Source organism: Mustela nigripes, chromosome 3, assembly GCF_022355385.1.
Source record: "Mustela nigripes isolate SB6536 chromosome 3, MUSNIG.SB6536, whole genome shotgun sequence".
NCBI lineage: Eukaryota > Metazoa > Chordata > Mammalia > Carnivora > Mustelidae > Mustela > Mustela nigripes.
In genome coordinates this window covers 177,545,936-177,558,157 of record NC_081559.1, presented here as the reverse complement: position 1 = coordinate 177,558,157, position 12,222 = coordinate 177,545,936, and the positions used below count along the sequence as shown (strand labels likewise).

The following is a 12,222-nucleotide window of genomic DNA, read 5'->3' as shown; positions in this document are numbered from 1 at the left end:
TTTTTCTCCCATCCACCCTTTCTTTTTCCTCTCATCCCTGCTGTCATTATTCTACCTCCCCCTATTCTCATACTCTAACCCTCTTCCTTCCAGGTGGCCCCCAAATGGTCTTCATGGAATTTTATTCACGGGCGACTCCAAGTGCCTAGAACAGTGCCTGTTAAGTGAATAATTATTGAAATACGGGTTTCCTTAGATCTGAGCTTCACTTTTTCAAGCTGTCTTGCAGATGGTTCTTTATAAAATCACATTTTCATGACAAAACATTTCAGCAGTTCTTCTGTGTTTATAGGCCAAGTCCAAACTGGTTAGTCCAGCATTTGGATTTTCAGAGACTGACATCACTGCAACTTTCTGGTGTTATTTTCTGACATTGACTTGCATACCCTTCTATGCCTGTTCAACTTGTTTATTCATTTTTCATTAAAAGGTCTTTCAATTCATGCCCCCATTGAAAGGCTTTTCTCTCTGTTTGAATTTCAACTCTCCCGAGGAAAAAAGCAGAAATCGTAAAAGAGAAGAAAGACATTGATGACCACAAAGAAATTAAAAGTTTCTATATGGGTAAAAGAAGTCACATAACTATATCGAATTTATAAACAAATATATGACAGACAGGGAAAAAATCAAGCACTAAGACATAGAAGATGATTAATATTCTTAACATGTGAAAAGCTTTTGCAAAAAGACAATAAGGGAAATAAAAAGATGATCTAAAAATATAAATAATAAATGATAGATGAATATTGTCCATATTCACTATTAGTCAGAAAAGTACATGTGGAAGTGTAGCCATTAGATTTAGTAATAATCTAAAAAGACTAATAGCATTCAAAGATGCCATAGATGCAGAGAGCACTCAGTCATTGCTTCTGGCAGCATGAACTACTATAGCATTTCTGGAAGCTAGTCTGTCAATAGGGATTAAAGAACCCACACCTTCCATTTTACCATAGGGAACCTATTTTATGAGACTATCTGTAAGAAGTAATGTATGTATCCGTGTGTGTATTCATATGTATGAGAATGTTTGTAGTGGCAAAAACAAAAACCATAAACAATCTGGAAGTGTATCATCTTAAACTGATGGAAATCCCAGAAGAAATATCATGCAGTTGCCAAATCTAAGGAGTTTGAGAAAGACCTCTGAGGAAGGTGTGATCTCCATGTTTTAGTATATAAAGAATGTCTCTTGGAGAGTCATACACATATGATCTTATTTAGAAGAAAGCATAAATAAGCAGAAAAAATACAGAGAAATGTGTGAATACCAAGTTCTTCATGAGGGTTACATGGGAGAAATGGGTCGGGAAAGGGAAGAGTCACAGTGAAAAGTGAGATTGTTAGTGTTTTCTTTATACTTCTTTATTCTGTACATATTTACACATGTTATATGGGTTTTTAAATTAAATTATTTATTTAAATTCAATTCAGTTAACATATACTGTATTATTAGTTTCAGGGGTAGAATGTAGTGATTCATCAGTTGCATACAACACCCAGTGCTCATTACATCACGTGCCCTCCTTAATGTCCATCCCCCAGTGACCCCATCCCCCTACCCATCTCCCCTCCGGCAACCTTCAGTTTGTTTCCTGGAGTTCAGCATCTCTTATGGTTTGCCTCCCTCTCTCTTTTCGTCTTAGTTTATTTTTCCTTCCCTTCCCCTATATTCCATCTGTTTTGTTTCTTAAATTCCACATACGAATAAAATCATAAGGCATTTGTCTTTCTCTGAATGACTTATTTCACTTAGCGTAACACACATGCTATGTGTTTCAACAAGCATGAAATACTCTCGCAGTTTGAAAAATAATAATGTAAGGAAACTGTGGCTATTCTCTCCTTTTGTAAATTTAACCCATTAGTCTTGTCTCAAATTCTAAATTCCCTAAATTTATTGATAGAATTGTTTCCTTGGTAATTCACCATCTGGTTCCTTGTTACTACTCTCTAATTGTTGCCTTAGAGTATTATTTTAAAATGCACTGTTATTTAACTTTTTGTACTAATGTCAATTACTTAATTAGAGTACAAGTTGCTTGTTTTGGGGCAGATATTTTATACCTTGTTCTCAAAGCTTCTCAAAAATTCATAATTTGCTCACTTATTCGTTCCTTGAACAAATATTTATTGAGTCTCTATTAGCTACTAAGTCCTGTGCTGAGTCCTAGGCAGATAGCACTGGCTCTGACTAGACATGATCTAAGCCTAAAAGTTTGGTCTTATAAATGTTATAAGTATTATGAATGGGAAATTGTCATGTGTGTTGTTGGCATCTAACAAGGTGAGATTTTGAAAAGATCAATGATCTTTTTTCTTCTCCCTGATAAGGAGATTTGGCTTTTATTCATCTATATGCTCCCTCCTCAGATGATAAGATAATGTATCAAATAAGGAAATAGAACAGAAATCTTTTTTTCTGTATTGATATGCTAAATAATGTAAGGAAATATAATACATAAGGGCATATATGGTGATTAATTTATCTAACAACAATATCAATGACAATATTAATAACAGCTATGTTTACTATGTTTACTGGATGCTTCCTATGATCCAACCCAGGCTGTTGGTGTGCATGATGTCAACCAGTCTCTTTGCTGTGCCCCATCAATCTCAGAGACCCGGAAACTTTTTTCCCCCTTCAGCTAGTTCCTGTATAATCTCGCAAAGAAAAGTGAGGATTTCAAGGATCCTGCAGTGTTTCCTACTTGAATTATAAAGCACCTCCTCTTGTTTTCGGGTTTATTTCGTTTAAGAAAAATTGCTCCTTGGAACCAGCAAGTCTTTTGTCGTCTTTGCATGTCTGAGTAACAGGGAGGAAAAAAAGAAAACAACTAACATTGTACTTAACGAAAAATATAATATTAAGGTTTGTTGAGCAGGTTCTCTCCTCCTGCACATCTCATTCATTATTAAAATGCATTCACAGCCAAGTCAGCAGAAACAAATGCTAGGAGGAATCCCATCCATCCAGGACGAAGTGCTGTGCTCCTGCAGCGCAATGCAGTAGTTAAGAGTGGAAGGTCTGGGGGATGGAACCAAGTCCTGGTCCCACCACTGGCTCACTGGCAGCCCGCTGAAATTCTATAAGTCTAAGTGTCCTTGTTAGTACACCAGAGTAGGGAAATCTCTCCCTCAGAGTGTTATTGAGAAGAGTAAATGTGATAATGCCTATGAAGTGTCAAACGATGCCTGGAATGCAGTGAGGACTCGAGAAATTTATGTTATGGCAGTAGCATCCACTAGGTCACCCAGAAATTCTAGCCGCTAGAAATTGGAGGGCCACAAAGAAGCAGCCAAGGGCAGCCAATGTCTCTTTAGCCCATACCTTGGCTGTGTAGATTTGCAACTCCCTGGCTGATGTGTATTTTTGCTGCCAGAGATTTGTGCCCCTGGCTTTGAAACATTTACAGCACTCTGTAGATGGAGCATTCAATATTCTGTCTAAAATTCCTTTCAGTACAAAGTGAGGCAGAAACTAATGGAAAGAAAAAGAAGAGCGTTGTAAGTAATAACGATGCGGTTAGATCCCAACATCCCAATCCATGGACATCCCGCGCATCTGTGAGAATGGCAACGTCCTCCCTGACGCTTCTGCTAAATGACACAAGTCACAGAAACCATGAGTCAAGACAAATAGTGCAATCTGTTTTTGTAGAGAAGAAACGTCTAAAGAATATTTACGATATCTATGTTCAACTGCTTACTGGACTTTTCCATATGGATGTCCAGAGGCAGCTCAGACTGTGTAGAGCTCATTATCATCTGCCAGTTTTGCTTCTGAAATCTCTTTTTCGTCTCCCCTCTTTCTCCCTATCCCAACAGCCCTAATTCAGCTCTCATTTTTAGTTCATGTCCCACCAGCAGCTTCTCACATCCTTTCAGTCCTTCAGCCTACCTATCTTGAGCCCCGCCAAGAGATTTGTCTACCTGACCAAAAAAAAAAAAAAGAAAGAAAGAGAAACTAAGTTGCTTCATTCTCCTACTCAGACTTCCATTGGCTCTTCTGGTTTAAACAGTCATTTGGCCAGTCAGACCTGATACAGTCTTAAAATTTCTATAGAAGAGCTGTGAAAACCAAAGAAAGAAAACCCTAGGTATAATGAAAATGAGGGTAACAAAGTGCAGTAAGTTTCCATTTACATTGAAGACATTAGAGCCACGATAGGGAAAACATTCTGTGCTCCACCTTATTAAAAGATTGATTCTATTACCTAAAGGGAGGTAGAATAACACTTAATTTCTCCTCCACTGGACACCCTGTTCCAAGAGTATGTCCCCACTGACAAGAAAATTAAGTCAATAACTTTGTTGCATTAGTGATACATTTCGACATGACAGAGGACTCCCACACCCACCCATATTTCTAATTACAAAAAGTTACCCAGGAAGGAAGACAGGAGAACAGGCAGTAAAATGAGGCATTTTGGGAGACTCATTTCTCAATGGTAAAGCCTTATAGGCAGGTGCAGGAATACCCTGGCATCAGTGAATGCTAAGCATTTTAATTTTGCATACCCTCATCTGTGCAGAGCTACAATGTTAGAAAAACAAGAAGAGGGAGCCAGAGAAAATTCCATATTGGCATGGCTGAGCCACCTTAAAATAATACCAACCTGATATAACCTCCCTTCGGGTTCCTCTAAGGTCATATCCGTTGCCTTTGTACACTCCCTGTGAGCATTATTTCAGTGTATTTGGTTTGTGTCTATGGGCCAGTAGTGACTTTGCCCAAGACCACCAGTGTCAAGCTCTAGCTTTGCTCTTCACAAGCTAAGATAAATCCATTCTAAAGACCTTCCTTTGTAATATATCCAAGTCCCTCTGTCTCCTTGAGGACTTACACTTTGGTCTGCAGCATATTGTTACCCTTGTGGCATCACTCCATCTCCCAAGCTCCTGTTAGACATAAAGGCCTCTTTGGTCACTCAGCATGTGGCCCGAAGTGGGGCAGTACTTTGGTTCTGAATGTCAAAACCCTTTTCTAGATTTTTGTGCATCTCAAACGAGGCAGAACAAGATCATGTAAACTATTTTTTACTGCACTCCATACTATAATGTCTTGCACGTACACTCATCCCTGACTGATGTCAGATAAATGACCTTCAAAAGGATCATGGGCAAGAGAAGTATGCTTTAGTTCCTTGACTTATTTGTTTGTTTGCTTGTTTGTTTGTCTGTTTATCCCCCTTCTTAAATAGAGATAATGATTCCTGTAGTATGTCCGTGGAACTAAAGAAAAATAATTGATAAACCCTTCATAAATTCCAAAGACTCATACTCATATAATTTGCTTAACAGATACAAGTATTCTCAAGTGGCTACAAGAGATGTGAAATAATGGTCCTAGAGTTTTCAAGTCAAGAACAATCACAATAAATAATTTGAAAACAATTAAATTCTTTAGATGCTACTTCAGTTGAATCTCTGAGCATCGGATTTTCACAGCAGATATTTATAATTTATAAAAGAGCAGAGAATGCTCTAGAATAGAATTTAAAGATTTTTAAAAAATTATAGAATATTGCAGATCAAATATGTAGTGCAAAAACCAGACAGACTGCTTATGGATTGGAATATCTAGAAAAGAGGCAAAAAAGGCCAAAAAACATCATTTCTAACAGAACTAGAATTTCATAAACACAAAGAGTGAGAGACTTAAGTTATATCAGGCCTACACATACAGTCGAGGACCCGAGGCCAAAAACACTGCCTGCATGGGGCACAAGAAAATATTCCCTAAGGAAGACAAAAAGACTAGAAGGCAGGAAAACCATTCTCATTTTCCCTTGAATTTTGTTAATCCATGGTTTTCGAATATTTCAAGGGTCCTTGGCAATATGTCAGGGACAGCACTAAGTGCTTTGTGTGGCTCAACTCATTTCTCCTTACCAAGACCCTATGAGGTAGTCACACTTATCATTCCACCTTTTCTTACTGAAAACAAAACAAAACAATAATAATAATAATAATAAAACAAAACAAAACAAAAAAACACTGAGGTTTGGTTTTGTGGGTTTTAACTCATTTAGTCCTATTACATCCCTACGGTATTTACACCATTGTCATTCCTATGCATTTGATCAAGAACACCAGACTCACTTGGAGAAGAAGGAAACACGAGTGAAGAGAAAGGGTGACCTCAGGTTTGTGGACTACGGACAATGAGAGTTGACTTTGCAGTGGGACCACAGTAGGCAGGAAATTGCAGCAAGGAGTAGAAGGTGGTGACATTTCCCTGGTAGATTTCTATTTGGGGAACCAACTTTATAGTCTGTGAGCCTTTCATGAGGGATGTGGGCAGAGAGGGAGCTTATGGTAATGGAAAATGGAAGCTAATGGGAAAATATAGCTAAGCTATATGCTATACGTTTTAATTTTCAAATTAAGCATTTGAGATGGATAACAACATTATCCCTATTTCAAAAATGAAGACACTGAGGCTTAAGGTCTCATAGACAGGTAAGTGGCAGAGCTCAAATTTAAAGTCCATGATCTTTGCCAACATGCAAGTACCTGTTGGGAAACTACTACTATGGCTCTAGCGGTGATGGTTGGCTAGCCAAGTTATTGTGCAAGGCAGTGGAGGGAAAGTGTGGTCTGGGTAAAGGATACATGATTATTAAAATAAAACAGGCTAAAATTTTTTAACATTATCATATCATATATCCTGACTCATCTTTGCCCATACCTTGATTGACTAGACTTCTACTTTCCCCTTTCTGGTCTAACCTTGAGATGCTTTCTTGGAATCTACCCAAAGGGAAAAGGAGAGGAAAAAATGGTTCAGAACATCCCGGCCAAGCCACTTAAAATCTCAACCTGTCTTTATGCATAAAATACATAGTAAAACTCTCAATGAAAGAATATAGTGAATTAATATAGTTAATATAAAGGTCTTAGGAAAATACCTACTTGCTTAACCTCTCTGATAAAGCCGCCAGAAAGAAATTAACAACTTAATTTATATCAAGGTGACCGAGCTAAAATAATTCCATACACATTGTATTCCATACACAGAACTCCTTTTCTAATGTTAATTTAAAAAACTAAAGGAAGGATCATTTCATGCTTAATGAGAAAGATGGAACGCGAGGATGATGATATAACATGGCAGAATGGACCGATGACTGGCCCAGTGATTGAAATAGGTGTTCCAGTTCTAGTCCTGCTGCCAGTTGATTACTGTGTGATCCAGAACAAGTGATTTTACCTCTCTGGGCTTCAGCTTTAACAAATGCAAAAATAACTGGGATTAAACCAAGTTACCTCTGACAGTTACTTTGCAGGAGTGAGACTCCCAATTTGGCTGTGAACGTAATCTACACATTCCTGGGCATATCTGGCCATCTGTGTGGGGTAGTCATGAGAAGGCTTGTTTGCATTGGAGGCTGAGAAGATTCCCAGAAATAACTCAGGTTGTGCCAATTGCGAGGACCCAGAGAGTGAGCAGGTATCCAGAAGGGCCTACTGTGTGAATGGCATTTGAGCTAAAACCTAAATGAGGAGAAGGAACAATCCTTGGAACAAAGGAAAATTTAGGCCAGACAGAAAGAGCATCAAGTCCAAAGATTCTGGGCCAGGAATGAGAGACAAAGCAAGGATGCCTGATTCAGACTATGAGTAGAAAAGTAGTTTGATGTGGGAGAAGTAGGGAGAAGCCAGATGGATTGCAAAGGAACTTTTAGGCCACACACAAAAGTCATTGGGAAAAAATAATAATAATAAAAAAATAAAGCTCCTAAACAAAAAGGCTAATGGAAGCCAACATAAGCAATAAGGCAACATATCTTTAATTTCCAAACAGACTAATGAAATAATGGAGTTGATTATCAGAGGGGAGGCATCTCATTACCTTCAGCATATTTTCGTATCCAGTACAATGTTGAGCTATGGGGCGGCCTGAACGTTGTGTTCTTAATTGTTGCATCCATTTTTTGTCACATAAAGGTCAGTGGACTATATTTTCAAACCTGATTCTCCTAGAAACCAGTGGATGTCATGGAATAGCACTGGACCCAGAGCCGGAAGGCCAGGGCTAAATTTCAAGTTGCATATCTGTTCTATAAGTATGTGAGAGACCTTGAGAGTTCCACTTGGCCTTGTTGAGATTATTTCCTTATCTTTGAAGTTGAAAGTAATTGCTACCACATAGGGCAATTGTGAACATTAAACAAGATAATGTACTTGAAAATGCTTTGGAAATTGTGAATCATCACTCACATATTTCTTATTGCTCTTACATTTCTTTTCTTGCTAAAATTTACATTTCTTGCTAAAATTTCTTGCCACTGCTGTTTTCAAGGGATACCACTAGAGGTCAGAATTTTACACGAATTGTTTCAAGAGCCGCTGCAGGTGGGAAAAGAACATTTTTGTACTAAACAGCATAAAATAATAAATTTAAGGCATAGAGAGAAAAATAAAGACGGCTTTCAACAAAGAAGTTTTGATAATTGGAACACTGCTTACTCCCATAATTGTTACTCAGCAGACTTAGATAAATAGGGAGAACGAGGAAAGATAAATAGAATTTAATTATCTATTTATGATGTCGACACGGCTTAAAGTTTACATTTGTTAGCTTATATTATTCTTAAAACAGTTCTCTAATGAAGCTCACTTTTCAAATAAAGAAACTAAAACACAAGTAAATGTAATAGCATACTGAAGATCAAACAGATTTAATTCAATATCTTTCTTCCTACCAAGTCATGCTTGGGAAATAATGCAGTAAGAAAATGGTGAGTCTATCTTGGGCAACATATTATAGGACAGGTTAACATTACTTGTTTTCCACCGGCAACTCTAAATAGTTTCTTTAGTTCCCAGCCTCCCAAATGTATTCAGGGGAAACTCCTTTTATTGTTTCTCAGAGCTTCTAGAAGTTTCTGAGCACAGTGCCGGGAACTATGGTATTGACATGATTAGCCACGGAGAAAAATATAGACCATCCTGCTCTTAGGAAAAATATATTGAACAGAAGTAATGATTCCATTCTTTAAAATGTTTTCTCGGGGGCGCCTGGGTGGCTCAGTGGCTTAGGCTGCTGCCTTCGGCTCAGGTCATGATCTCAGGGTCCTGGGATCCAGTCCCGCATCGGGCTCTCTGCTCCGCAGGGAGCCTGCTTCCTTCTCTCTCTCTCTGCCTGCCTCTCAGTGTACTTGTAATTTCTCTCTGTCAAATAAATAAATAAAATCTTTAAAAAAATAAATAAAATAAAATGTTTTCTTGGCCATAAAGCTTTTTTTATTATTTTTTTCTTTTTTCCCTTCTCTTCATCATTAGCATTTTATTTTTGTAGAAATAAATATACAAATCTGCCTTGTTCAGGGGTAGGGAGCAGCTATTATCAAGTTCATGAACAAACGAGGTAGGGTAGTTGGCAGTTTCTATCTTGAGTGGAGATGAATACAAAGTCTTGTTTTTCACTTGTAGGCATGGCATCCGGCGCCAGGCCTGGGGTGCAAAGGGGCGGTAATGAGCATGCGCAGGGCGCTCCATAGGCACGAATAGCGGCAGTTTGCCAGGGAAAAAGGGCGTTAACGGAGCCCTGAGTCCAAGAGTTTGCCATCTAACACTCAGTTTGAAATGTGACAAGTTCTAGGAGAAGAGCTTTAATTTTAGCACCTAACATGAGGCCTAAGATGTAGGAGGTATTCTGTACATTCCTTTCCAGAATTGTGGAATCTCTTTAAGAAAGGAACTCAGGGGGCGCTTGGGTGGCTCAGTCATTAAGCATCTGCCTTCTGCTCAGGTCATGATCCCAGGGTTTTGGGATCAAGGCCAGCATCAGGCACTCTGCTCAGCGGGAAGCCTGCTTCTCCCTCTCCCACTCCTCCTGCTTGTGTTCCCTCTCTCGCTGTATCTCTCTGTCAAATAAATAAATAAATAATTTTATAAAATAAAAAGAAGAAGGGAACTCAGAATTCATTTTGATGCAAAGTCCTCTGACTCTGGGGGGAGAAGAAATCATACCAGATTCCCAACAGACTTCGTTCTGGAACCCCCGGAGTTCTAGAGGACACAGGCTCAGGAAAAGAGTGAAAGATTTATAGCATTTGAAATCTTAGCAAGGTTTCTAGCGGGAAGAGGGAAGTTTTGCATTAAGAAATGAGGATAGGAAGACATATGATGAACAGGGTGCTGGTATCCAATAAAAATTAATTGCCCTCTCCTCCCTCCTAAATTTTTTCTTTCGCTACTACTTATGATAATAATATATATTATTTTTTTAATATATGTTATTTAATGCGTCTCTTATGTTTAAAATAATACTCAGTACTTAGTAGGTATTCAATATATGTTGGCTGAATTGGAATAAATAGAATTGTTGTACTGCAATGCAGGATATTTGGGATGTCATTTTGACAACACTTTGTCCATTCTTCTAGCTTCAAAGTTGTAGTTTCTCTGCAAGAAAAATTGTTTTGACGGTGCAGTTCTCAAATGGACTCTCCCATTTGCAAGGACAAGGAAAACTTTAATTTTCAGCATTTTCCCTGCTACCCTAGGAATAACAAAGTTTCAGGTACATTATTGGAAAGTCCAGTAATAGTTTTAAGTAAATACTTTTATTTCTAATCAAAACTTTCTTTTCTGAACATTTGCCCTCACATTATTCATTTATTCACCCAAGAAATTATTTGGAAGCCCCAAGGTCTCATTGTTCCTCCCTGGCATTTATTTTATGGTATCAAAGGTTAAAGCTTGGATTGCAATCTTTGGAGGAAATTAATTCACTGATTAAGAAAAATGCACTTTAAGCAATACACATTTAAATAGCTCACAAGCATAGGGCGATGTATTTCTACTTTTTTCTGAAAGACCCATTTTTTTCTACTTAAAATTTTAAGCAGCTGCAATTCTTCTATCCTATAGCCTGGAGAAACATAGCATGAATTACTAATAAGGGAGCACCGAATGTGCACTGCAGTGACCACTTTCAGAACAAAAGGGTCAGAACTGAAACCAGGAAAACAGCATCTTTTATCAACCAGTTGCTTGAAGCACATTTAGACCTTGGCTCTACTTGAAAAAATTCTGCAATAGTCTATCATCCTTCAGCTGAAGGCACTTGGCCTCAAAGACTCCACTTTCAAAAAAGAAATTTCATTTATACACTATCTGCAATCCTCGACAAAAATTTTCTTCTTTGTAGGAAGCCCACTAATTGATGAAATATATGAAAGATTTAATTTTCTCTGTACAGAGGTTTTTGCCTGGTAATTTTACCAAAATCAGTGCTTAGAAAGGCATTGGAATGAAAACAGCTGAGGAATAGAGAGCGTCTTAAGAAAAGCATTCCTGAAACACTAAGGTCTTGGCTTGTGTACCTTCCCCCGGAACAGCAGGGAAGAGGGAGTTTTCCCCTGCCCTGCGTGAGGTCCGCCCCCTGCCAACATTCTCCTACCTAACATCATAATAGGCCATTGTTTTTCCAAAATAGGAGGAAAGGAGGTGGACACTAGGGAGAAGAGAGAGTCATTCCGAGTTACAGTAGGATTGAGGGAGGAGGGAAGAGAGTTCACTTATTACAGATGAACATTTTGCTTTGCTTTTCTCACCTTTGGGTCCTGGTGCAATTGTGTGTGTGGCACAAACTTCACTGGTAGGACGACTATCCATGTCCAGACCCAGACTCTGAATTTGCAAAAGAAAGAGCACCAGAAGGATGGACTGGTTTCTTCGAAGAAGGGCTCCAAAACCGTTCATTGCTGTGGTTCTTCAAAAAAGTGCCAAAGAAGTAGCTTTATTTTAAATAAAACTTCTGCTTTAGGGAAGAAAGTAAGTATCTGGAGTACACATTCCAGAAAGGGCTGCACAGACAAGAAGGAAGCATATCTTAAGTTGTTTATTTTCTCAGTCTTCCAAATGGACCATACATTGTCCAGACTGTTTATTTTCAAGTGACAACAGTTTACCGAAAATTATCTCTGAGCTAAACACTCAAGGAGAAACAACCCAGAGAATGGAGCGGATAGAGATGACTTCTGTTCAGTATAGGAGGTGACAATTTCATATCCCACATTGCATTTTTATGTTGGGTTCCAGAAAGATGGATCCAGAGATTGCTTAAATTACCTGCCTGTTATGGGTACACTATGCAGGGCTTTGAGCTTTTTTGTAAGGAAATAATCATTAACTGTTTGTGCTAGCTGAATGCTAGCACTCCCATTGCTCTGTGTTAACTTATTTCCTTCTCTCTTTAACAAA

At 38.4% G+C, this 12,222-nt stretch overlaps 1 protein-coding gene across 1 annotated transcript in view; it reads right to left on the bottom strand.

The window, feature by feature from the left end:
* Positions 1-11,829, bottom strand: part of COLEC10 (collectin subfamily member 10) — a 38,359-nt gene extending 26,530 nt beyond the window's left edge. Inside the window, exon 1 of the mRNA XM_059392954.1 lies at positions 11,574-11,829. Coding sequence (XP_059248937.1) covers positions 11,574-11,721 — 148 coding nt within the window. The 5' untranslated portion in view covers positions 11,722-11,829. The remainder of the gene's footprint in view (positions 1-11,573) is intronic.
* Positions 11,830-12,222: the final 393 nt, after the last annotated feature.